At 45.2% G+C, this 24,808-nt stretch overlaps 1 protein-coding gene and 1 long non-coding RNA gene across 2 annotated transcripts; one reads left to right on the top strand and one right to left on the bottom strand.

Annotated features, from left to right (window-relative positions):
- Positions 1 to 26: 26 nt before the first annotated feature.
- LOC128797075 (uncharacterized) lies at positions 27 to 3,245 on the bottom strand. The gene is made up of 2 exons (XR_008434002.1): positions 3,191 to 3,245; positions 27 to 2,761 (listed from the first exon to the last, which is right to left on the bottom strand). It is a non-coding gene; the product is annotated as an uncharacterized LOC128797075 (long non-coding RNA).
- Positions 3,246 to 3,450: 205 nt separating this feature from the next.
- On the top strand, positions 3,451 to 24,713 carry PPTC7 (protein phosphatase targeting COQ7). Its single transcript, XM_053959475.1, has 6 exons — positions 3,451 to 3,826; positions 12,945 to 13,124; positions 15,829 to 16,027; positions 18,156 to 18,279; positions 19,932 to 20,061; positions 21,399 to 24,713. Exons 1-6 carry the CDS (start codon positions 3,625 to 3,627, stop codon positions 21,455 to 21,457), a joined length of 894 nt encoding a protein of 297 aa, XP_053815450.1. The 5' UTR covers positions 3,451 to 3,624; the 3' UTR covers positions 21,458 to 24,713.
- The last annotated feature ends 95 nt before the right edge of the window (positions 24,714 to 24,808 follow it).

The following is a 24,808-nucleotide window of genomic DNA, read 5'->3' as shown; positions in this document are numbered from 1 at the left end:
GTCCTATAAAATGAAAATTCAAGCAATTTGAGAGGCAGTAGATTCCTGTTTATTAAAAAACACGTTCAGGGATTTACTCTATTACTTTTTCAATTACAGTTTCAGCAGCAAGGTTCTGATGTGCATTTAAGCATTATAGAAGCTGTGACTGCCCCGTCCCTGGAAGTGTCCAAGGCCAGGTTGGAGCAACCTGGGAATGTCCCAGGTGTCCCTGCCCATGGCAGGGGGTGGAATGAGATAGTCTTTGATCCAAACCATTCTGTGATTCCTGTTGGTGATCTTCTGACTCTGCATCTTCTCTTGACTCCTCATGTAGGAAGTCTCATGTGGTGCTTCTCATGATAGTTTTCTTTTTAATCCAACTGTGCTGTCTTGAATTTCATCTTTTCAGGGCTAACATGGGGTTTGCCCTATGACAGATCACTTTAAAAGTCCAGGTGGACAGGCATTTGGAATTAGAGTCCAAACAAAGTCAAACCAGGCTGAAATAAACTGCATTTTGTTCTAGCACAAGATTAGCCCTTAAATAAATAGTGAGGAGCTGGGGCAGTCTGTACAGCAGATGGCATTACAGGTAATATTTATCACACTCCAATCTCAGGGCTCAGATACTTGGGAGGGAGGATTGACGTCAGCTACGAGTGAATCAGTTTTAAAACGAGCTGGAAACCTGCTTGTGCCTTCAGCAGTTGATTCCTTTGTGCAGCACTTCTGCTTTGCACTCCCCAGTGCATTTATTGGTCTGGACAAGCCTAGCAGGAAGAGTTCATTCTGTTTTTGCAGCTTAAGTGAGCTGATGTAAATAGATCTTGGACTTTGAGGTGGGAAGATTCCACCCAGCTGCAGTAACCAGAGGGATGCCCTTTAGTCCAGTTTTTGTGCCAAATTTGTGCATTGGGGAATTTTAAACAAATATCACTTGGCAGGGTATCGACTCTCAGGGTACAAGAATAACACTGAGTAAGGCAGCAGGGCATGGGCTGGGAGGGATTTACAGGGAGAACTATCCAGACTGACACTGAACAGTGGAGAAAACCGGTTCTGAAGTATTTTATTAAAAATAGTTTGGTTTTTGTCTAACAAAAGGAGCCCAGAGATCCTCTGAATGAAAACCAGGAGCCGTTTTTCATCTGGGCACAACATCCTTGTGCAGGAATGACAGAGTTCATCAAAGCTTACTAATTACCATGGAAATTATGAGGTTGTCTGGCTGTCTGGACAGACTTGGGTGGGTGACCTGGGGTAGAATCATGGGACCATTAAGACTGTAAAAAACTTCCAAGATCAAGCCCATCCTTTGACCAAATACCCCCATGCCACTAATTTGTGTCACAAAGTGCCACATCTACTCATTTTATGAACTCTTCAAGGGATTGTGACTCCACCACTTCCCCAGGGAGGCTGTTTCAAAGACTTTCAAGGATGGAGGTGTGTGAAGAGCTCCTGGTGTGCCTTGGCTTGGGAGCACTTAGGGAAGCACAGAGTCGTGCTCTGCCAAATGGGTTTGTCAGCCCTGAGCTCACGATGTTCCTCGGCGTTTGAGCCGTGGCTGCTGGGCAAAGTGGCACAGAGAGAGAACCCTTCCAGCCCTGGAAAACTCGGCATTGAGGCATGGAGAGCTCAGCTTTAGCTGGGGGGGATCACAGGCTGAGCAGCACAGCCAGGTAATGCAGGACAGGTCACCTTGCAGCAACCCGAGCTGCCTCGGGGCACTGCAGGCAGCAGCACAGAGCAAGGGGTTAGGCCGGGCTGGACTTGAACTAGACAGGACCTGGACAAGGAGGAGGAAGAACGAGACTCAAGGAAGGGAAAGAATGATTCTGTGGGGGAAGCTCTGCAAATATGTGCTTCCCTTTGCTGATAAAGGAGGGTGTGAGGCACCGAGAGGAGCTACCCTGTTTGTCTGCTCTCACACCCTGCCGGGCCCTGGCAGCAGCACTCCCTTATCTCCAGCACATTGGCACATTCAGCTGTGCAGCCATTCCCTAATCCACCACACTGGGCCTGGGCTGCTCCTCGTGTTCATTCCCTTTCTCCCTGTTCTAACAGGAGGATTAATTTTTTAATAAGTCTGGATACAATTTCAGCGTTAGCTGGATAATTCTCACGCATTGCTTAAGCCTTTAGCAGTGTAAGGAGGGCAATATTGTCTCTGTCAAGGTGCACAGGGAGCCAAATGCCTCCCGTGGGATAACGAGGGTGCTTCAGCAGGTTGTGGCACAGAGCTCTTGCTTTCACTGCAGGCAGCTCGGGGGGCAGGTTTCACACCTGCCTCTGCTGGATTTCCACCTCTATTGTTTGTTGTCTCGGGTTATGCAAGTGGCAGCAGCCTCTTGTGCCTGTACCCAGAGGAATTAAACGAATTTGCAGAGCAACCTGCTGGGAACTTCCAAGGGGACAAAACCATTGTTTGCACACGCAGGAGCAGCAGGGAAAACCGAGCTGCAGAAAGTGAGGATTTGGGTCTTTTTGAGTATTGTGGGTCTCTGCAGCATTGATGCCTTGAAGTCGTTGCTGTTGAAGATGCCCAGCTGAGAGCTTTGTGTCACTCTCAACTACAATTAACGTGATTTTATGGGGTCTGAGCGATGATTGCACAACACACCCTTCTCGTGAGGCTTTTGTTTGGCATTTCACGTTCCTTAACCAAAATGGATTAACTGCCAGCCTTGCCACGGATTTGCAGAGAAGCCTCTCGTGCGGCGCTGAGCTGGCTGTGTCCTCGGCCGCACCGAGCCGGGGAGAACAGGGCGAGTCATCCCTGGCAAAAAAAACCAAAAACCAACACATTTTTGCGCGGCGTGACTCACATAACCGTCCTCAGCACGCACGAAGCACCGGCGGCCAGCGAGTCCCCGCGAGTTATTCGGAGCACGCGAGACACGCGGGGCGTGGAGGGCAAGTATGTGGGTTAGGCGCAGCCGCGCTGTGCCCGGTGTGAGAACGTTAATTGCGTTAATTGCGTTAATTGCGGCCGAGAGCCGGCGGGGGCGGGGGCGCGGGCCCCGCTCGGCGCCGCGGGGGCTGCCGGGAGCCGCCCGCTGTTATTGTCCCGCAATATGCAAATGCGGCGGGGCGGGGAGCCAATGGGGGGCGGCCGCGCGCCGCCGCCGCGCACGCGCGCCGGGAGGCGGGGAGGGGGGGCGGGGCCGGCCTCGCGCCCCGCCCAGCGCCGGGGCCCTCAGCTCACCTCAGCACGCGCGGCGAAGATGGCGGCGGCGGCGGGCGGCGGGGCGCGGGGGCGGCGCGGGCGGCTCTGACCGGGCACCGCGGGCGGCGGGCAGCGAGCCCGGAGGGAGCCCCGAGAGCTCCGCGGGCAGCGGGGAGCTGGCACAGCCCCCCTCGGGGGGGCGGGGAGGGTGGCGCGGAAGGCGGGGGCGCTGCCGGCGAGCCCGGCCGTGAGGGGCAGCGCGCGGGCCGCGAGGGGCAGCGAGGGCGGGTGAACCGCAGCCGCAGCCGGAGGGACGAGGCTCCGCGGCGGGCAGGGCTCGGAGCAGCGGCGGCGCGGGCCGGCGGGCAGGGGAAGGAAGGCTGGCGCCCTGCGGCTGGCGGTCGGCGGGCAGGAGGCGGCTGCGCCGGTGGCTCCCCGCGTTCCTGGCGCTCGGCTGCTGGGCGCCCCACGCCATGTTCTCGGTGCTCTCCTACGGCAGGCTGGTGGCGCGGGCGGTCCTGGGCGGCCTCTCGCAGACGGACTCCCGCGACTACAGCCTGGTGACGGCCAGCTGTGGCTTCGGCAAAGATTTCCGCAAGGGCATCCTCAAGAAAGGCATGTGCTACGGGGATGACGCCTGCTTCGTGGCGCGGCACCGCACCGCGGATGTGCTGGGTAAGTGGCCGGGCCGGGGGCTGAGGTGGCTTCGGCCTCGCGGTGTGACCCTGTGACCCTCCTCCTCCTCCTCCTTCCCGGAGCTGCACATGGCGAGCGGCTCAACCCCCGGTCTCAGACAAAGGAGCCGGTTCTGCCTGTCAGTGTCACCATGAGTTCGCTTTTTTAGCTTCCCAAGGAAGCTCTCGGGCTCTTTGTTGCAGCTGTGCCCGCCTTTGACATGGGGGGTTGTGTGTGCTGGGTGTCCGGGCCCAGTCTGGGCGTTTCACCTGTGGGTGCCTGTAAGGCCTGCTGGCTCCAAAACTCAGGGAAACAGTTCCCAGTGCGTTTCAGTTTCTGTCTTTCTTTAAAACCTGAGCCCCGTGTACATGCATTGCATTTAAACAGACAAGATCACTTGAACAGGCACTTCCTGATTTTAAGGCGTGCAATGTCCTTGTCAAGTGAAAGGCAGAGTGACATTGAGACTGGAATCAAATGTCAAGCTTCAGTTTCGTTGTTTGTTCTGGCCTGATTGCACTCTCTGGTTTAGAATCACTGGCGAAATGAATCTTAAGGGTTCAAATTTTAGAAGTAGTGAATAATTACGGATAATCAGTAGAATCTTCAGACTATGACCAACATTGCTTTTGACAGTGCTTTGACCTTTCTCTTGTGTACTCAAGGTTGAATTTGGCAGGCTGATACTCTGCACAAGTTAGTCGTGGTGTAACTACCAGAAGCAAATTTTTACCAAAACTTTGACGCTTAAAAAAAAGCTTCCTCCTCCCTGCCCCTGTCCGTGGTTTTGGTGGGGTTTCTTTTGTTGTTATTGTTTTTGCATTTATTTATTTTAAACCGGTGGGGTTGCGCTGTGCTGTATCATGCTGTGGAAGTGGTTGGTGGTTCCTCTGTTTGACGCTGTCATTGTAACTTGGTTGCCATTTAACAAAGCCGAGAGGTTTTCCTCAGGAAGCTGCAAGTTGGTGCTAGGTAACAGTTATTGCTGCTTATTCTCAAGGAAGCTGTTACTGTAAGAGTGATGCCAGAGCTCTCAAGATGTGGAAGGTTGGTGGGTGCATTTTAGACACTCATCATCTTCTCTGTGGTGCCTCTTCCAGATAAACTTTTTGGGATTAGAATTAGCTGTTGGACACCCTTCCTTTAGCATGTGACTAACCCTGGCTGCCTTTAAAGTTCATGCTAGACAGCACTGATAAATAACTGAGCAATTGGTGTTTGCCCTTAAGAGAAATGCAGGATCTCCTGTACTTTGAAGTGAACTCTCTGTGTGGGGAAGAGACAGATTTAGCCCTATTTGATTATTGTTAGGGGGTTTTGGCCATATTTGGTGATTACTCTATGTGGACCTACAGTTTGTCTTGTGTTCCTGCTGGAATCAACAGAGAGTTGCATTTCTAAGTTGGTCTTTGCATTAATTTTCATGGTAACTTGGAAACAAACAAACTGTCCTCAGAATTGTAGCTCCACTTAAGGATCAAACAGCAAAGAGGGCAGCAGACCCAGGATGTCTTAAGTACCAAGAAGCAAATAATTTAAATAGAAAACCTGTTGGTTTGATTTTGGGATTTCTCCCCTGGTAAAGCTATTTTTATGTCAGTTCTTTGTTGCTTTTTTAATATACATACTGAAAACCCAAAATCTCTGTACTTCCTGCAAAACCAGCAATGTTCAGGTGGGTTTTGATGCTTCTTGATGCTCTTTCATCTTCATCTGTAGCTCTTAGGTTTACAGACATGGGAGTTTTCTCCCAGTTTCTGCTGCTGGCATCATCTCTCTACTCTCTCAATCAGTGCTTTTGCTCTGCTGCAGAGACAGTTTCAGCACCACCAGTGTTTTCCTGCCCTCAAACCCATCACAAATCTGAGGTTCCTTCATGATTTTTTTTAAGACCCTCATAAATTTTGTGCTACCTCAGTACCTATCTCTGCACCTCAACAAAACTGCCTGAGCTGCACTGTTGGGTTTCAAACTTAATTTTTTTGACATTTAAGGAAGAGCTTCACATGATTTGAGCCAAAGTGAACACTTGACATGGTAAATTTCAAGTGTATCACTTGGAGTGAGTAGTCTTCAGTGACAAAGCCAGGGCAGATAATTAATGTAACATTCCTCTGTGCCAGTGTTTTCTAGAACCAGTGTACTATGGAAAGCCTGCCTGTGTGGGATGGATTGGGTGTGGTGGAGCAGTAAAAGAACTACTCCCAGCCGTTTGGCATGAGTGCTTGGGGATTCATTTTCTTAGGTCAAACAAGAGTTGACTTGGCAGTGTGTTTATAGCAGAATCAAAATGCTAAACACTTCTTTTGTTGTATGTGTGCTGTATAGTTCAAAGGCTGAATGTTTAACAGTGTCTTCTAGTCTGAGCTTTTATCCTTTCACAGTAAGATCAGCAGAAGGCTGATGAAGATTCAGGTTCTTTCAGTCCTCCCATAGTTGTTCAAGGCTTGATAAGGCCTGTTAGTGGTGTACTTGAATCCTTGAGGGTTTGTCTCTCATTTTTGCTTTTGTCTGGAACATAATTGTCAATTTTGCGTGTTTTCTTCCTATTCTGAGCACAGGGAGAAAAGAGAAGCTCAGAACATGAGTTTTTCCTTAGGGATTACCCTAAGGAAAGGAAATGGCTTTACTGCTAATGTTAATCTCTAGAGCGTTACAATTCAGGCCCGTGTTTCCTTTCTCTGCTGCTTGTACCACGATGTACTTTTCTCTTCATTCATTGCCAGTGTCTTGGGTGCTCAGATCCTCAGAATACTGAAATCTCTCACAGAGGTTTGGGAGGTGTTCTGTACTGCTTAATGTGTGATGCCTTTGGAACTTTTGAGGTCAGAAATACTGTTTTTTTTCAAAGCTGAAAACCAAAACTCTGACACCTCTGTTTTTTCTCATTAGCATGCAAGTAGGATTTTTACTACACAGGGAACAAGCCAAATTTTAAACAGTTTTACACTCGTTTCACTGAATTACCAAAAGTAGAAGTTAAAGCCAAGGTTTTCACCTCTAGAAATTTTGAAGTGTCACATGCTAGTGATAGTTTTTTTCCTTAATTTCGGGATCTGCCTTTTCTTGCTTGTTCTGGCCTTATCAGGCTCCCGATGTCTTTGCTCGTTTTTTATGGATTTTCCAGGCTGTTGTGTGACTCATTATTGAAACATTGCAGCAGCCAATGCGCATCCCGTGACAGCATCACTTATACAATGCCTGTGCTGGGTACAAGTTCGGGTGCAGCCAGGGTGTCTTGACTCTTCGAAACTATTTCTGTCCCCTGGAGTAAGGAAAAACTGTCTGGCAGCAGGAAACTGGTTGTTCACTGCAGAGTTAAAATTTGACAATTGTTCTATTTGCTGCAAATCTTTGATTTTTAGTTTTTGTGGGGAGGAGAGTGTCTGGGTGCTGCAGGGCAGCTACTCTAAAGTGAAAGGAAGTGCACTTGGTTTGAAAATTTTATCAGCAGCCTGCATAGGAGGTAGGTAAAACTGCAGAGTGACAAAGCTCTGGAATATTGTTAGTGTCACTGTCATAAGGAAAAGTAAACTTCAGCACCTAAAAGGATTTGTAGATGAAATGTCAAGGTTGTTCTGGCAGCTGTGGAGGAGGGAGGGATCCTACCTTGGAAGCCTGAAGGTTATAGAGGACTATGCTAAGTGGTTTATTTGGTATCATACCTATTAAAGAGATTGCTGCCTTATCACAGCTTATCACACTAAAGGAGTCAAGCATCGCCCAACTCCCTTGGAGTCACCTTTCACCTACTGCATGTGAGAGCTCAGGGAGCCTGAGAGGCAGAGATCAGAGATCTGCAGAGCTGCACACGTGCCTTAGTTTGTAACAGGTCACAGGAAATTTTCTGTTTAACATGGGAGCATCAGTGCTGGCATTTGTAGGGAAACTACAGACTGAGAACCACCCCATTAACAGTCACTGGCTGACTTTTGTGTCAGCAGAGCTGCTCTGGAGCAGCACTGAATGTGACCTCTGAGAATGAAACTTATATCTGGTTATTCTCCCATCCCACAGTTTCTGCAAGGACACTGCACACAAGTATTGAGGTCAGAATTTCCAGCTGAACACTAGTTTTAACTGCAATGCTATTGATGCTTCTTGATGGCAGCCAGTCTTCCATTCATACACAGATCTTGGCCTGAAGGAAGAGCAGGTTCTGTCAGAAATCAGAGGGAAATAGGGTTAATCATACCTATGCATAGGAAGCATTGGAAAACTCTCCTGCTCTTTGCTCTGGTTCATCCATGCTGTGAATACTGAGCCTGAGATGGGTCAGGCTGGCAGGGATTTATTTCAGTGTCTGCCCCCAGTACCTGTCCTTCCTCAGCAGTTCCACAGTCACTGAGAAATTAGGTAGCTGTAACTAGGGATTTTTTAATAAAGCCTGCAGAAATAATTTATAGTTTAGTGTTCTCCTGGAGCTCCCCAAATGCACTGAGTGTTTTCTCAGGTTTCAATAAAATAGGGAGGAAATCTACCTGGTAAAAATCTGCTTCAGGAACAGGTGTGCTGTAGTAGGAGGGGAAAATAGATATAAGGAACTGTTGCTTTCTTCTGGGAGTAGACACACATTTTAATGTTTCCAGTTCCATGTTTCTCCTTCAGTTTGTTCCTCAAGATCATTGCTCACTTTGCCTTTGCTTTTTGCTCCTTGTTGTCACTTACCCAGTTACTCTTCCAGAACCTTTCTGTTTCATGCAAGGGTAGTTTAAGTTTTACTGTAACAGTGTGAATAAGTAACCTTCCCTTCTGTAACTTGTTAGCAGTCACACACCATCTCTCCTTAGGGATTTGTATTTAACTGGGTTATTTCTTTGTCAAAACCTCTAGAGGAGTAGACACCCTTTGGCTCTAACAGATCCAGGGAAACTGCTGAGGGTCAGTGCTGGCTTTGAGCATTGAGCTTGGTTTAGATGGAGAACCTGTCTAGGTGTGTGATTTATCCCACCACTGATAAAACAAGAAATCTTATCATTTTATCTGAGTTCTGACGTTGACAAATACTAGGTGCTATATTTCGAACTTGTGTGGTGCAACTCATTGCACTTTTTTACCATCTTAGCCTCCATATTTGATGCAAAATTCAGTTATAAATATATCCTTTTGATGTTCTTTTACCAGTGATTCATTGCTATTTCAGGTAGGGATCTCAAGAAATTGAAAGTTCAGTAGGATGTGCGGAGTGCCTTAGAAAGTTAATTGTGGTTGCATGCAAAAGCAACTCCTGCTGAGACATTTGTGCCTGCCTGCTGCTTCTGTGTGTGATTTTTATTCTTGGCTGATGCAATATTTCAAAATATCCAACTCTGAAGAGTTTTGGGACAAGGTGGTACTTTTGGAACTCCGACCATGGGCAGGTTAATTTGCCAGCTAACCAGACCTGCCCCTCATAACATTATTTATATTAAACAGGGTTTGATCAGTATCAGGGCTTTGTTATGAACTTTCAGGCTGTTTAGTTTATATTTGCTGTGAGCCAGGCAGAACACCTGGATCTCACTCACACAAGTGAGTGGTGAAAAGCAGATATTGCTGCTTTCAGCATTGGCTGGTTTTCCCTGGGCTTCTGCAGGGAACTCACGTGCTGGCAGGCAGAACAACTTCACATTTGCATTTCAGCTGGTATCTTATCCCAGGTGCTTTTACCATTTTGAAATCAGCTTTAACAAGTTTCACTGCCAGCATCTTCCCTGGCTCAGTTTCAGTGCTGCAGCATCAGTCATTTGTGCTTTGTCTTGTAGCTGCCTGACAGGTGTTTCTCTGAAAGAGATTTTGATATTCTGAATCTTTGAGGAGTTGGGGAAAGTCAGTTTTTGGATTGACACATGCAGCAAGTATTTTATCTGGCAGGCATATTTCTGTATTTTCCAGCGAAGGCAATGTAGTGGAGTGTTAACTCAGATTCTGAAAGATCTCTGTAATACAGTTAAATACTTGAGAAGTATTTATTCTTTTGAAGTAATTTATTGTGAAATTTTCAATTGCTTTATTTACAGTGGTGGTTCATCTAGCTGCAGGCATTGCACTGTCACGTGGATGCTTGTGTAATTTCTGCATGGGCTTGAACAGGGAATAGCCACAGAAATATTTTTTTTCTATAAAATTTTCTCATTTATTGAATGGCATGAATGAAAAAAACCCAAGGTTTGTGTATGGTTCAATTTCAGCAATTCTCAGCCATGCATTTTGTTTTAAATGTCCTGTGAATCCTAATTTATAACATGTTTAATACTAGAACTCAATGGTTTATGGCTCAAAGGAAAACCTCAGTATTTGTTGAAAAGCTAATTATTTTGAATATATACCTTATTTTTTTCTTGGATGAAAGCAAAGGTATTATGTATAAATAGAGCTTGGCATTATTCCTTGGGAGTGATCCTGCCAATAGCAACACCTTTGAATTTTCTTTTGATGACAGAGGGGAAAACCTGGTATTAATTTTAGTTTTTGCTACTTCTGGAGTTTGAAACAGTTTCACTCCTTGTTTGCTGTATATCAAATAGCACGAAGTTTACTGAAGCTTTATTCTCATTTACATTTCATCTATTTCAGTAGCAGTTTACTCAAACTGTTTCAAAGTCACATATTACTTTCCCAGGTGAAGCTGTTCAGTCTATAGAGATTGCAGAACATGAAGATGCTGGGTTTATTTTAAAACTGTATTGAAGGTTGGACAGGCTGATTAAAGGTCTTGGGCCCAAACCTTTACAAAGCCCCACCTTTTCCATTTGGGGCAAGGCCAAGAAATAGAGTTGGTAGCTGCTGGGGGGTTGTGAAGGTGTCACTGAAAGGAGCCCCGGGGCTGCTCCTGAATGCAGTGCTTGTGTCAGCCTGGGGTGGAGTGGGGAGACAGGAGAGCTGTCCTGGTGCTTTGGGAGATGTGGGACAGAAGTGCTGTAGCTGTATTTCCCCCTCTTGGGGATTGAAAGGTCTTTTGGTGGCTGTGCTGTCCTGTCCCGTTTGCAGAGTTGAGTGATTACTGTTTGTGGGATCAGACTGTCTGTCCTCTCAGGTGTGGTACCAAGCAGAGCCAGGGAGCTGCTGGGGGATGTCTAGAGGGTGATTGCTTTGGAAGGCACTGGCAGAACCTACTTAAAGCTGTTTATAGCTTGCAAAAAGCAGACAGGAAGGCAGACAGACAAAGGCAGTGCATGGCTCAGGACAGAGTATGAAGGGTGCTGCCATGATTACAGATTCACATTTCCTGCCTGGAGTAAGAAATGAACAAAGCAAGGCAGATGGCGTTCTCATTTTTCCTTTAAAAATTGAATAGGTTTTGATAATTGACCTTCTCAGGTGCTTGCTGTGGTGGCTTTCTGGTACTCTGTGCTAAAGCTGCACTGTTTGTGTTTCAGTGTTTCCCAAACTGATGTAAAAGGATTTTCTGGATTGCTTAAGGGAACTCCGTAACTTCTGCCCAGCTTTCTTTGCAACCACCTTGGAAGCCAAGAGCTCTGGGCAGCATTTGTCAAACATCTTTTCATTGCATTAACCCTGTTGTCAGTGAAGCAGTGCAGAAATACATCTGGACTGTGTTCATTTTAAAGGGCAGGGGAAAAAATATTTATCTGGTAACTTCACATAAAGCACCATCATTAACCTGAAGCTGAGTTTCTGTTTCAAGTTCCAGATCTAGAACCTTTCCTTTATGATCTCTTAAGTCTAGACTTGTCTGTGTGGCAGCAGAAAGCAAAGGGTTAATCCAGTATTAACCTGAGGTTGTGAGACCTGTAAGGGAGAGGATTAATCTGTTCTTGAGGAATCTAGAAAAGTAATTTCTGAGACTGCCGGGTGCTTTTGCATGAGCTTCTTCCTGGGGACTGCTCAAAGAGGTGAATGCAGGGATCTGCATTCCTGTAACATTCTTCTGAGAAAGCAGAGGGACAAAGCAGGTGTCTAAAAGGTTGTGCACTATTTTAGGGAGAAATCTGATTAATGTTGATAGGCTGTTCAGAATCTGGCCATAACCTCCTGTCAGATTATAGTTCACGCCAAGGTCGGCTCTGAACCTTCCATCTCAGTTTCAGACCGTGTCCCATGTGAAGGGCGTTTGGAGATGAGGAAATTGAGTTTTATCTTCTCACTCACATTTTCATGCCTTTGATAACAGCAGAGTTTTTTTTCCTTAGGAGACTGTCCTTCAGCACAATCTGAGCACTGAAATTCACTTTTTGTGCTTTTATCATGAACCTATTTCAACTTCACTACGTTTTGGAAATCTCTGCTTGAAATGGCTTGTTCCATGCTGAGGATCAAAAAGATTTTGGGACCTTCAGCAGTATTTTGCTCTTATCATTTAGACAATTGGAAGAAGTTCAAAGTTCTTGAACCAAATGACCTGCAGAAAATGTGTCTGCTGCTCACCTCCCTCTGATCACCTCCCTTGCATGTCACTGTTTTCCCTGTTGCTTAGAAGCTTCCCAGGTTTTGGTGAATTGGTCTAATTTTCTGATATCCAGGTTATTTTGAATAACTGAAAATTCTCTGGATCATAGTCAGTTTTCATTCCCTTGCTTGGCTGAAGCTGTAAGCAACAAACTCTTCTTGAAAGGGGTAGGTCCCAGCATTGTGTTGGTTACATGGATTTTGGAAAACACTTGTAAAATGGAGATTTATTTTCTACAGAAATAGAGAATACCAAATAGAAATCATTGTCCTTCATTATGAGGAGGTCATCTGGGGAAAAACTGTGCTGCTGAATAGCAGGAAGAGTTTCTGTGTCATTTCTGTACTAAAGTGGTGACCTTCACTTTAAAAATTAATAAAATCTCTTCCCTTTTAATGGACTGATGAGAGGTTAATGGGATTGAATCTGCATCTTACCCCAAATATCCCATTATTTTTTCTCTAGTGGAGTCAGCCTTCTCATTCTCAGCATTAGACTTTTACCTTCCTTTCAGCAATTCAGATTATATTTGGAGATTTGTCTGGGAGCTGATATCAGAAATTATCTTTAAAATACGCAGAAATTTATTTGTTAATCAAAAATGTTTTCCAGGCAAGTGCCATGTCCTACATTTTAGTTACTAATTATCATAAGTGATGCAAAAAATGAAACCCCTTGTTTTGGAAGCCATTTGTGTTGAGGTAACTTTGGTTTTGTGTTTCCTTGCAGGGGTGGCAGATGGTGTTGGTGGCTGGAGAGATTACGGGGTGGACCCTTCTCAGTTCTCAGGGACTCTCATGCGGACGTGTGAACGTTTAGTAAAAGAAGGACGGTTTGTTCCAAGCAATCCTGTTGGAATTCTCACCGCGGGCTATTGTGAGCTGCTGCAGAACAAAGTACCTTTGCTTGGTAAGACACCAAAAATATGTCAGTTCAATCTGGGTTGTGTGTTACACATGGGCTTACTGAAGGGTGCTTGGATCTCTTGTCATTGTCTGCAGCAAATTTGCAGGCAGTTAACTTCTCTTAATTAACTGAAAACGTAGAAATGCAGTCGCCTTGGTGGCACCCTTATTTTCTCTAAAACTGTTTTAATTAATTTAGTAATGCAGGGAGTGTTGATGTGTGTGTATTTATATATAAAAAAAAGGCTTTCTGTGGGAAGGGTGAATTCGCCAGAGTTTGCAGAGCGAGTTCTGCAGTGGAACACATTGCACATGTGCTCACTCTGTATTTTATATGTATAAATAACTGTTCTCTGCTGAAAACTCTTCGTGGTGCTGGTTATGGCTTTCTGCTTCAGCTATGCAAGGAGAAATATTTTCTGAGGATAATTGGATGTAGTTCTGCTCATTTCTGGCCTTACTCTGTTCCTGTTGCCTGTTATGTCCAGTGGACTCAACCCCAGTTGGTTGACCTGAGTAGTTCATATAATACAATCTCTGGTAGCATTATTTTTATAAACTTAGTGGGGGGATTCATTACAGACCTTTCTGAAAGCCAGCTGAAGTAGATGCTTCACATACTCTGTGTCAGCATTGATGGGACACAGGACATTCAGCTGCCTGGGGACTGGGAGCAGATAGAGAGGCCACACTCAGTCTCAGCTGACAGCTCTGCCAAGGGGACACTTCTCTAAAGGACATGAGACCTCTTCTGCTCCAAGAAAGCGTTTGCCCTGCACGAAATGCACGCAGCTCACCTAACCTTAAGCTCCTGTGCCAGAGCAGTGCAGTGTGAGCTATATTTAACTTGTCTGCTGAGCTGGGAGCAGATGTTCTCGCATTATACACCCAAAGAATAGGTTGGAACCTCAGGAGTGACCTTAAGTGTCATGAAAATAGCAGTGGTCAGTAATTACATTAGGATTTGGGGTGTTGAATGGTGCTTATTTGTGCAAAGCAGGTGTAGCTGCAAGTGAGCTCCAAAGTGGGGCACTGGCAGGAGCTCTCCCTGTGCCTTTGGAGACGGAGCAGCTCGGCTGGGCTTGACCTTTGCGGTGCTGAAAAGCAGCGTGTGCTGAGTCACAAGATCTGAATTCCACACATGGCCTCCTGGTTACACTCTGCTAATAGCGTTAGAATTTGAAACTAATGATCCTTAGTGTTTCTCCTTTAACTGAGAACAGTATTTTTAGAAGGAGGAATAAAGCCCTGGAATTACCACAGCAATGAGCATTTAGAATTTATTTAAAATGAAGGGACAGGAGAAGACTTCATTAAGGAGGATTCATTGGGCAATAACTTTTCCTTGCTGTTGTGCTTTAAGCCTGGATACTTAGTTCATCAGGATCAAATGCAGCAAATAATGTAAAATAAAACTGAAATGGGAGGAAACTGTGCTATTTATTTAATCACTTTTGTGTTGCAGCACAGTTTTGGACACAGTCACATGGAAAATAGGATTTTTTTCCAGAGATACTGCTTTGACTTAACATTCATTAAGGATGGAGAAGGCCCTGTGCATTCACTAGGGAACAGATTCAGGGCAAGTGCATTGCAGGGAACTCTCTGTATTAGAAAGGGAATTTGTCTGGAACAGGCAATGCCTGGAGCCAGCTGGACTTCTGCACTAGCAAGCCTGATCCTAAGCTTTGCTTACTGCAAGCTTGTGGTCTGCCCAGCATGGAGCTGTGCTTGGAAAATCCTGCTGGAAGAACATGAGGGTAGAAGGTGAAGACAGTTCACGAGCTGGTGATACGGGGCAGAAGTGCTGTAGCTGTATTTCCCACTCTTGGGGATTGAAAGGTCTTTTGGTGGCTGTGCTGTCCTCTCCTGTTTGCAGAGTTGAGTGATTACTGTTTGTTGTGAAGGTCTTTGGGTTTCTTTGCAATACAGCATTTTTGTGGCTTGCAACCAAGCACAGTTGGTGGCTACTTCCCAGTGAATGAATGGAGAATTTCTCAGTGCCCTCAAGCATGGCTGGGATAGTTCCAAGCCCAGTTGACATCATGTTTCTGCTATTACTTTAATTTGGAACTGTATTTGTCTCTGAAACATTTGTTTTCTTAAACTTGTAGAGTTGGTGTCCTGAAGATGTGACAGGATTATTATTTTTGAACCTGAAGCAAGCTCTGCAGAGCCGGGCTGGGAGGAAAAGCATTTCATGTTCTGAGCAGAGAAATGCAGCAGGACCTAATACTTAATTGCAAACAGTTCTTTACTTGGTGTGGTTTATTTACAGCTGATGAGTGAAACTGTGTGGAGAGCTCCTAGCATTGTATGGATGCTACTAGAATTCCATTATCTCCATGATTTTGGAATTTCAGTATTTTATGTGAGTTCTGTAAATCCGGTCCTATAGCAGAATGTGCTGACATATGTTGGGATGGAAAACTGTAAATAAAGCCAAACAAAACAGGTATTTGTCAGCATAATGTGTTTACCAAAATCAAAGCAGGAAGAGTAAATTCTACACAAAAATCATAGCTTGTATTGCAAAGATTTCTAGCATTTTGCTGGTTTTATTTTATATTAATTCTGACATTGTTGAGTATTTCCATTTCTCCTGAAGCTTTAAGCTTTGATGAATGTTGTAATAATTGAACTGTTGATCAGATCAGTGAGAGAACAAGCAGTTTCTGAAGGGCTGACTGCAGTCCCTGTGTTTGCAGGGAGCAGCACAGCTTGTATAGTAGTCCTGGACAGATCAAGTCATCGTTTACATACAGCCAACTTGGGAGATTCTGGATTTTTGGTAGTCAGAGGTGGAGAAGTCGTCCATCGATCCGACGAGCAGCAGCATTACTTCAACACTCCCTTCCAACTGTCAATAGCTCCACCAGAAGCAGAAGGAGTTGTCTTAAGTGACAGGTAAGAGGGAAGAGGAACTTCAGTTTTTAACCTGTGCATGTGACCAACTCCCAAAAAGCTGTGATTTTGCTGCTGTGGGGCTCTTCTGTACCTCATAGGATATAAACACGTATCCAGTCAGGTCCTGCACCTGCCACCCTCCCTCTTTGGATAACGTGAACATTTCTCACCTTGTACTTAACTTTGTACCTGTTGCACAGTCTGAATTTATTGGTCTGTTCGTGGTGGCATATTCCCATGGCCATGGGCTTGTTCTGATCCATGGAAAGATGTCACCCACTGTAGCTGGAGTGTGGACAAGTGGCTGGGCTTCCCAGCAGAGCTTTGGTTCCAATCCCTGCCTGTGCTCCCTTGGGACTGTTTGGAGTAGCTAATTTAGATATCTTGGCACCGAGGTTGCAAGTGCTTGAAGAATAGAGCAGAGGGACATGTGACTGTAACTTGTGTTTCCAACTTGCTGTTTCCAGCAGCATATTGTATTTGACCAAAACCAGCAAAAAAACTGTTTGGCAGGACACCAAGCTGGGAATGAGAGTATGAGGAAAGGACAATCTGTTCACAGAAATGAGTTGTTTCAAAGGCAGGCTTGTTCTTGTGTCTTCCCTTAGGAATGTCAGGCTGATCCATCCTGACTTTGTGCATGTAATATGAAAGAAACTCAAAAATAAACAGCTTTCAAATATGTGTTAAAATTCAGTTTTCAAAATGTCTCACTCATTAAAGTGATATCCCTCATCTGAACATAGAGAGGTGGTAACAGGATCTTCAAAGAATGGCCATGGAATAAAGGGAATGCAGTAGGCAGCTGAAGTGTTGGACTCAATGTGCTTGAGTCTTTTCCAGCCTTAATGATTCTGTGCAGTATCAGGGCTGATGCGGTAAAAAATTGAGACTTTAATCCAAAATAGCTCTTTTTGAAAGTGTTGGTTAAGCTGTTGAAACTCCTGACTGACCATTCTTGTGTGTGGTTTAATTTCTTCATCCTGCAACTGCTGAGAGGAAGCCAGGGTAAGACTCTGAAATTAGAACCCTTCAGTAATCCAAGCTCTTTGTTAGACTAAAATTAAATAATCCCTTGAAACTCCAGAGCTGTAAAAATCTTTAATTTTTCTGAAATTCTCTGTCATCCGTAGGAAGATGATAAAAACAAAAAGCAGAAGGATAATTGATTATGTCCAGTGGAAGTCAGGGAAGCCAAGTAATCTGAGTCATCCAGTAATAAGGAAAGCACAAGATAAATGTGCTCCCACACTTCAGCTCTGAATCATGATTACAGCTTTCTGGCTGGTTCCTGCACTGTTCCTGACGTTAATTAGTACTCATGCTCCTTGTCGAAACGCTTCTCCTGTCCTTTTTTATTTGTTGTCCCAGTTCAGTGATGAATTTGGCTATATATGGGCATAGGCAGGCAATCTTAACTCCATCAGCCTTCCTGAAGCTACACATCAGTTGAGCAAAGCAGCTCCTCTGTGTTTTGGCAGAGCCCAGTGGCCTGGGATGCAGCGATTTCTCCTTTTTACAGATCCCTGAAGAGTCTTTAAAAATGAAAGGTTTGTTGTTATGTTGCTTCTGAGAATCAGATTTTGCAGCAATATTCATGCCCAAACTGGGTGTTTTCTCCTCTTGGTGTTGTGTAATGTGTTAGACACAAGCATTCCAAAAGACTCTGGTCTCCTGGTAGTGATTTCCAGACGTGTTTTGTATTCCATTAGAAAGTGATTCAGAATCCTGAAGTGTTTGGGCCAGGCCTGTTGTGAATTATTCTTTCAAGTATCACTCTCACATCTTCAAGATGAGCAGAAGGGAGCCCTGAGCTGCCATTCTCCTTACTGGTTTCCTTGGAGACACACTCCTGAAACAGATTAGTTTGCAGGATTGTTCATGTGGGAATTTTAAGTGCAAATCCTGGGTGTGGGAGCTGGAACAGGACCTGTTTGCAGTCCCAGGGCCTGTGGTGGGGCTTTCCTGACAGCCCATGCTGGTGCTAAAGCTCCACAGTGAGTGATTATTCCTTTCCCTTGCACAAACCCCCAAAGAGCAGTGAAGAGCAGGGGCTGTGGATGTGCTGTTGGAGGTTCTTTGGGGGCTTTGTGAGGGCTGGAGTCCTTTAACCTGTGTCCATCCCCAGCCCCGAGGCTGCTGACAGCACGTCCTTCGATGTCCAGCTTGGGGACATCATCCTGACCGCCACAGACGGACTGTTTGACAACATGCCCGACTACATGATCCTGCAGGAGCTGAAAAAGCTGAAGGTGAGTGTGTCTGTTCTCAAGCCCTCACATATTTTGTGCTGGCTGAATCTTTACAGTTACTTCCTTTACTTCTGAAACCTTTGTGTTTTATATAAAAACCCCACCGCAAAGCGCTCTGTCATTAAAAGGCTTTTCAGGTAATATCCCATGTGAGCAGTGCAAGGGACATTGAGCCCAGAGGGCTTTCTCTTGGATCTGTCTGCATCCAGGCTGAATCCAGAACCAGCAGCTTGGGCATAAATTCCCAAATAACAGCTGGTTCCACGTCAGTAACCGGTGAGGGACGGAGAGGAGGAGGGGAAGGGAAGGAGGAGATAGCAGGTGCTGCCTTTGGCCACACACTGCACCTGCAGGTTGGAGATGATACACAGGAAAGCAGAGAGGCCTCTCCTGGGTTACTTGAGGGTGAACTTACACTTAAAATAACTTTCAGCTTCTCTAACCAGTAATTCTGGCATAGTATGGGCTGTCTGAATTGTGGGTTGCACGTGCTTGAAAATCTTCAGTGTTCTGTAAAAAATAAAAAAAAAAATCCTGTCAATTTTTCCACATTAGTGACCACAAATGTTCTTTTTAAATAGTAAGAATACATTAAAATATTTTAACTTGGCTGAGAACATTTAGCTTCAGGCTATTTACTTACAGAAAGGAAAGTACACTTAAGGAGATATCAATATGTATAAACTCCTTGAGGAAACTTTTTTGCTGTGAAATGCAAATAAGAGAATTACAGTGTGGTTTCAAGAGAATTTGGCCTCCTCTTATCCTGCAGCTCCACAGGTCACTAATGTCACTGGGGCTGCAGCCACCTCACATCCTTGTCTGTGCACAGAGTAAGTCTGTCCTGGCTGGCCACTGGAGTTGGAATTCCCTTGTGGAAGAAAGCTGAGCTCCACCTTTTGGTGTGTTTGGGAAAGGCACTGGAGTTCCCCAAGAGGTTCAGCCAAAAGTTAATCACATAAATGACTGCTAATTCCCAAACCTGCGGGGAAGGCTCTTGAAATGACAAGGCATTTAAAAATGGTTACAGACAAAAAGAGCAGTGGTTGTCTGTCATGTTGGCTGGAGTGAGAAAAGCCTGGGAGGAAAGCAGCAGAACTACTTAAACAGGGGAAAAAAAAAGTCCTTAAAATGCAGCCTGGAGAAAGTGTGTGTGCTCTCAGTGCATTTTTCTCATCTGACTTTAAAGTGCCCCTTCTCCCCAAGGGTGCTCTTGTCAGTTGGGGTGAGAGACCCAGAGCTGCAAGACTTGCACTCAAGATAAAACAAATACTTCACCAGAGCCTGCTTGGGAGGGAGGGAGGGAAGGTCCTTGCAGGGTGCCTGCAGGGACAGCTGCCAAATGCCCTGTTCCCTTCAGGTGACATAGTTTAGTCTGTTTTGAGTATTATTCTTCTAAGCTTCTAAATTCTGGAAATCCTCCAAACCCAAGTCTTGGGCTGCTGGTGGGGATTTGAGGTCTGGCTGTCCCTTGTGAAGTCCCACAGTGGTGACCCAATCTACAAAGCCTAAAGGATGGGGAAGGCTCTGTTTGCAAGGGAAAGTGATAATTAATGACTTGGCAGTGAGGGATCTCCAAACCTGACACAGATCAGCACAGAAACTTCTGTAGGCTTCTGTACAAGAATAAACTCTTTTCCTTACAAATGTAGAACTCCAACTATGAGAGCATCCAGCAGACTGCACGGAGCATTGCTGAGCAAGCCCACGAGCTGGCCTATGACCCCACGTACATGTCACCCTTTGCACAGTTTGCCTGTGACAACGGATTGAATGTCAGAGGTAAGAGCTTCTCCTCCTCCCACTGCTGCTGTCTTGGGGAGATCTTTAGCAAAGTGAAGTTCTGCTGTTCCAAAATCATGTAGGAAAACAGAACAGTAGGAAATGTGGTTGGCAGAGAAGCACCAAGCTCGTGTGGGATCTGCCAAAGCCCCCAGGGCCTGCACTGGGCATCCTGGGCCCAGCAGTGCAGGAGCCTCCTGTGGGGAAGCAGCTGGAGCACAGAGAACACAGCACCCTGATTGTTCTATTTTTAATGTAATCTGTGCATTCCTGCCCCAGGAATCCTGCCTGAGATGAGTTCTCCAGTACTCCTGTACAAGACTTGTTGCTTGGATTCGGGTGTGTGGGTGGTGGTGCGTGAGGGTAGTTTTTTGTTTGGGGTTTTTTTTAAGGTCTCTTCTTACTGCTGTGTTTCAGCTGAGGTTCTGCCCACTCTTTGGTAGATTTGGGATGGGTTTTTTTGCTTGAAATTTGCAACCCTTGTATCATTGCTATCCCCATACTGAGCTCTCTGTTGGTTCCACTGCTGTGTTTTAGAAAGGTACTGGCAAAACAGCTGGCAGAGCTCAGAGCCCGAGCAAGCACCTTTCTTCTAACAATTTTTTACTTTTAAATAAGTAAATAAAATCCTGCCAGTAAATTTGTTCTCATCTCTGTATCAGAAGGGCAGGATTTCCTGCAAAAACCTTAAGCCCCTTTCCTCAGGTAACAGCTGTCACACTTGGGCTCTGTGTTGCTCCAAGCTCAGTCACTCAGTAGTGAGGCTGCAGATCTCCAGAGTCCAAGGGATTGGTTTGACTTCCCACATAACAAAACCTCTCTTCTGGGCCATTTCTCCAGGATTTGAGTGTGTTGCTCTGGCTGTTGAGGATTGAAAAATAACTATTAAAAATGTTAAGTAGCTTTTAGGAAGAGCTGAGTGCTGGAGAAGATGCTAAAGAGGTGTTTGATTTACAATGGAAATTCCTGAGGAGATCTGATGTCATGGTAGTTTACATGTAACAAAGCAGTGTCAGGTGTTTTGTGCAGTTATTAAAGAGTCTACTGAAAGCAGGCTTTGAGCTCTGCCAGCTACCAGCAATGTTCAAGGTTCTGACCTCCTTTTCATAGTTTGATCTCACTGGAGCTTAAAAGGAGAGCGGTTTTGTGCTTCGTTAAATGTCACTGCGCCCCTCAGTTTAGAAAGGAGGTGGAGGAGGCAGAGTTTTGTCTACTCAAACCAAGTTTTGGACACTTAAACCAGTTTAAAAAGAGCTTTCCATGGGGAATGTCACAGACCATCAGAAGACACCCCACTGTGGTTTGATGAAGTAAGAGGGTTTTTGCTTCCATTGCAGGGGGGAAACCAGACGACATCACCGTCCTTCTTTCCATCGTAGCCGAGTACACAGACTGAGGTGCTGCCGCTGTCCCAGCTCCCCGGGCCCCCCGGCCGGTTTCCTGCTGGCAGGATTGTTCCTTCCTCCCCAGCTGCTCCGGGCAGCCGGGCCTGAGCCCGGAGCCTGGCCCGAGACGCAGCTGAGGCCCTTGCTAAGAACCACTCGTATCCACTGGTCTTGGTCTGCCAGCAAGAGATGAAGAAGCTCAAGGCTTGGAGCTTGTCTCTGAGAGCTTAGTCCTTGTCCGGAACAGGGGAGGATCCATCCCACAGCGTTGCTGCGTTGGAGATGTGACTTTCCAAGGAGTAGGATTGGTTGGTCACCTTTCAAACTAGATCAGTAGGTAACGCCTCTGCACGAGGGCATATTACTCTATTTCCTAGGAACGTTCGCTGTTGTTGAGGGTGTGTTACAGACCCAGTTCCATAAAGCATAGTCTTGTTCCAGTGATAGCCGAGGTTTCGTGTTTCTGAGCTCCGGTTTTCAGGAGATTTATAACTGCTGTAAACATTCTGCTCTTGCCATCCATGGTGTCAGCCTTAGGAGCCTTTTCTAGTACGAGATTTCAAACAAACCTAGTTCAAGTTATATGGATGCAAATGTGTTTTGTGATTTCAGGTGCTTAACTGTGATCTTAAAAGTTCTGCAGATCATTCGTCCATAATGGGCCTGGTTCTGGATGTTTTGGCTGTGGATAATTATTATTTTTTTAAAACAAAAATTCTAGCTCAGTCTCAAACAGCCAAGCTGGCCACAGTTGAGGTCTTTCAGCTTTTGAACCCATCTCAGCGTGGGATGTTGGTAAATGCTACGGTGGGAGCACATCCTCAACTCTGAGCATCTTCACTTTGGGTAGATAATTCTGTTGTTGATATAAAACATAATTTGTGTTAATAATTGCCACTCTCGCTTGTAGAACAGAATATGCTGCACCAGTTTAAGTCCAGTTGATCCTTTCTGACTCCAGCAGGCACCTCCTTGCTTCTGCTGCGGCAGCGAGTACAAAAATGGAAACTTAATGAATAATCAGCAAAGCCTACATTTCATTTTAACTAAAGTTTAGGGGTTTCAATGATCCTTAATGATGTTTACAGTTACCTAACAGCCACTTTGCAATATGACATTTCCTTTTCAATGACAGTAGCTCACGTTTGTCCCTCCTTTTCCAGCCAGCTTTCCTTTTCCTTTCCTGAGGCTCATATGAAAGCTGAGAGCTGTAAAGATATATATATTTTTGGTCAGTTTTTCATTAACTTTTTTGCTGGTAGAGAAGTATGTAGAAATAAATTAAAGCCATGTTTTTATATATAAAAAGTCGGGTAATGTTGCTGTTTAGATGAGTGCAGTTAAACTTGGTCAGTAAGGAATCTTGCCTGCTCTCAAGAGGAGATTTTTACTACCTGGTTTATTGTATTAAAACTGTTTAAGTTGGAGGTTACCTCAACTTGTTTAAAGAATTTTTGTGGACTTGTACTGTATATTTGCGTAACTATGTCAAGCTTTTATTTAAGGTCATTTAACATGTACCATGTACATGTCATTTTACTATATTTCAGTGCATCATGCTTGTAACAGGCATTTCATTTATAATAAGTGATTAATTTGGGAGCTCTTCAGTAATTTATCTGCTATTCCTCGATTGGCATAATGTTAGATATCTACTTTAAATCACCTTGTAATTACTCGTCAAAATGCCTTAACTACCCTAACTTGACCAAAATAGGATTTTGGTGAGGGTATGGGGAGGAATATATTAATGAAGAAAAATTAATTAGTTTTGCAACACACGAACAGTGAGTGGTGGAGAACTTTGCACAACCTGTCAGTCCTTGTTGTTTTTAACCTGAACAAGCTGTCTCTGGCTGTCTTGGAGGAATGTATTCACATGCAGAACAGGGCTTTGTTTCTTGTTTGGGAGGGGCCTTTCTCTCCCGACTCCGGGTGTCTTTACATTTATCCAGTATTTACTCGCAGGCTTCTGGATTAGAGCAGATTTGATCAATTCTTCTTTTCCTTTGCCCTTCCCTTCAGGCGATGCCCCCGTGGCCCCGGGCTGTTCTCTGTTCTCAGCACAGTCCCCAGCCCTCCCTGGTTCCCTTCTTGGCTTTCCAGAGCTTTCCCTCGGGACGTGTGCAGGTCAGAGGGTCTGGAATTCCTGAATTCCCGCTCCTCCCTGTCTGTGTCCTCAAAGCTGTTTGCCTCATATCACACCATGACCTGTTGGGTTTTTTAAAATAAAGAACAAATTTGGGTTTTGATTTACAAATCATGTGTTTTTCCCTCACCGGGCACACCAAAGACCAGTAAAGCTTTTAGCTTTTCCATCTGTTTATAAAGCAATACTGTATTATAAAGAATTGATATTTTTATCACATGCTTGATTGTTTTGGGTTTTTTTTAAGACGTGCACTCTGAACATATCAAACCTGATTTTTTCCTATGAACTTATCGCTGTCTGCGCACAACCGATCTTTGGAGAAGGAAATGACAGGGCCCATCCTATCAAAAATAATTCCCAGCAATGCATGAAGCAGTAACACTTGCTAGGGGTTAGGTTAGTGGGAAGGTTCATGAGAGGAATGTACAAGAAAGGTGTTTGCTGAGCACGGGCTGCCTTGGAGCTGCTGCAGAGGGTTCTGGTTTGTTTTGGGAGCTGCTGGGTTGGGAGCAGGGACCTGGAGGAACAGGAGGAGCTTTGTCCCCCAGGAACCTGGGATTGCTGCAGCAGCGGCCGCAGGGATTGGGGTGGAACAGGGCGAAGATGTGGTGAATTGGAAAAGCTCTGTGGTTCCTTGCTGTTTTCCTGGCTATCTTTGGGAGAGCTGCGACATACAGTCCTAAATGTCCTTTTCAGGCTGAAAACAAAACCAAACCAAAAACCAGATTTGGGACCAGGCAGTTACAAGTGAGTCGAGGAGAAGGGAGAGGTGAAGATCTGGCAGGGATGGGAGGGTTTAGTGATGGAATGTCCATCTCTTGGTAACATCCTTTCTCCAGGGGAAGAGCAGCTGCTGTGTGGAGAACCTGACTGTATGCAGTAGTTTCTGACAAAGATAGCTGAAACAATGAAGCAAATCTGAGTCTGTATCTGAGGATGCTTTTTCGTTGCTGTTAAAATGAGACTATCATCTGTGCTTACCCAAGAGGCAATTATGTGAATTTCATGTCTGAGGTATAACTTATGCAGGAATAGTTCTGTAAATACATTTAAATAAATTGTAAAGATATTTAATAAATATAGTATTTATACTAAAATGTGCTTTTTAAACTCAAGTTGCCTGCAAACCCTCTGTTTGTTGATGTGGGGATGTGGTTGGTGGCACAGAGGCACAGCCAGGGCCGGGGGGGCTGGGCTGTCACTGTGAGCT

The sequence above is a fragment of the Vidua chalybeata genome, chromosome 18 (genome assembly GCF_026979565.1).
Source record: "Vidua chalybeata isolate OUT-0048 chromosome 18, bVidCha1 merged haplotype, whole genome shotgun sequence".
Classification (NCBI taxonomy): Eukaryota; Metazoa; Chordata; class Aves; order Passeriformes; family Viduidae; genus Vidua; species Vidua chalybeata.
Note: the sequence above shows the minus strand (reverse complement) of the source record. Positions and strands in the feature narration are given on the sequence as shown.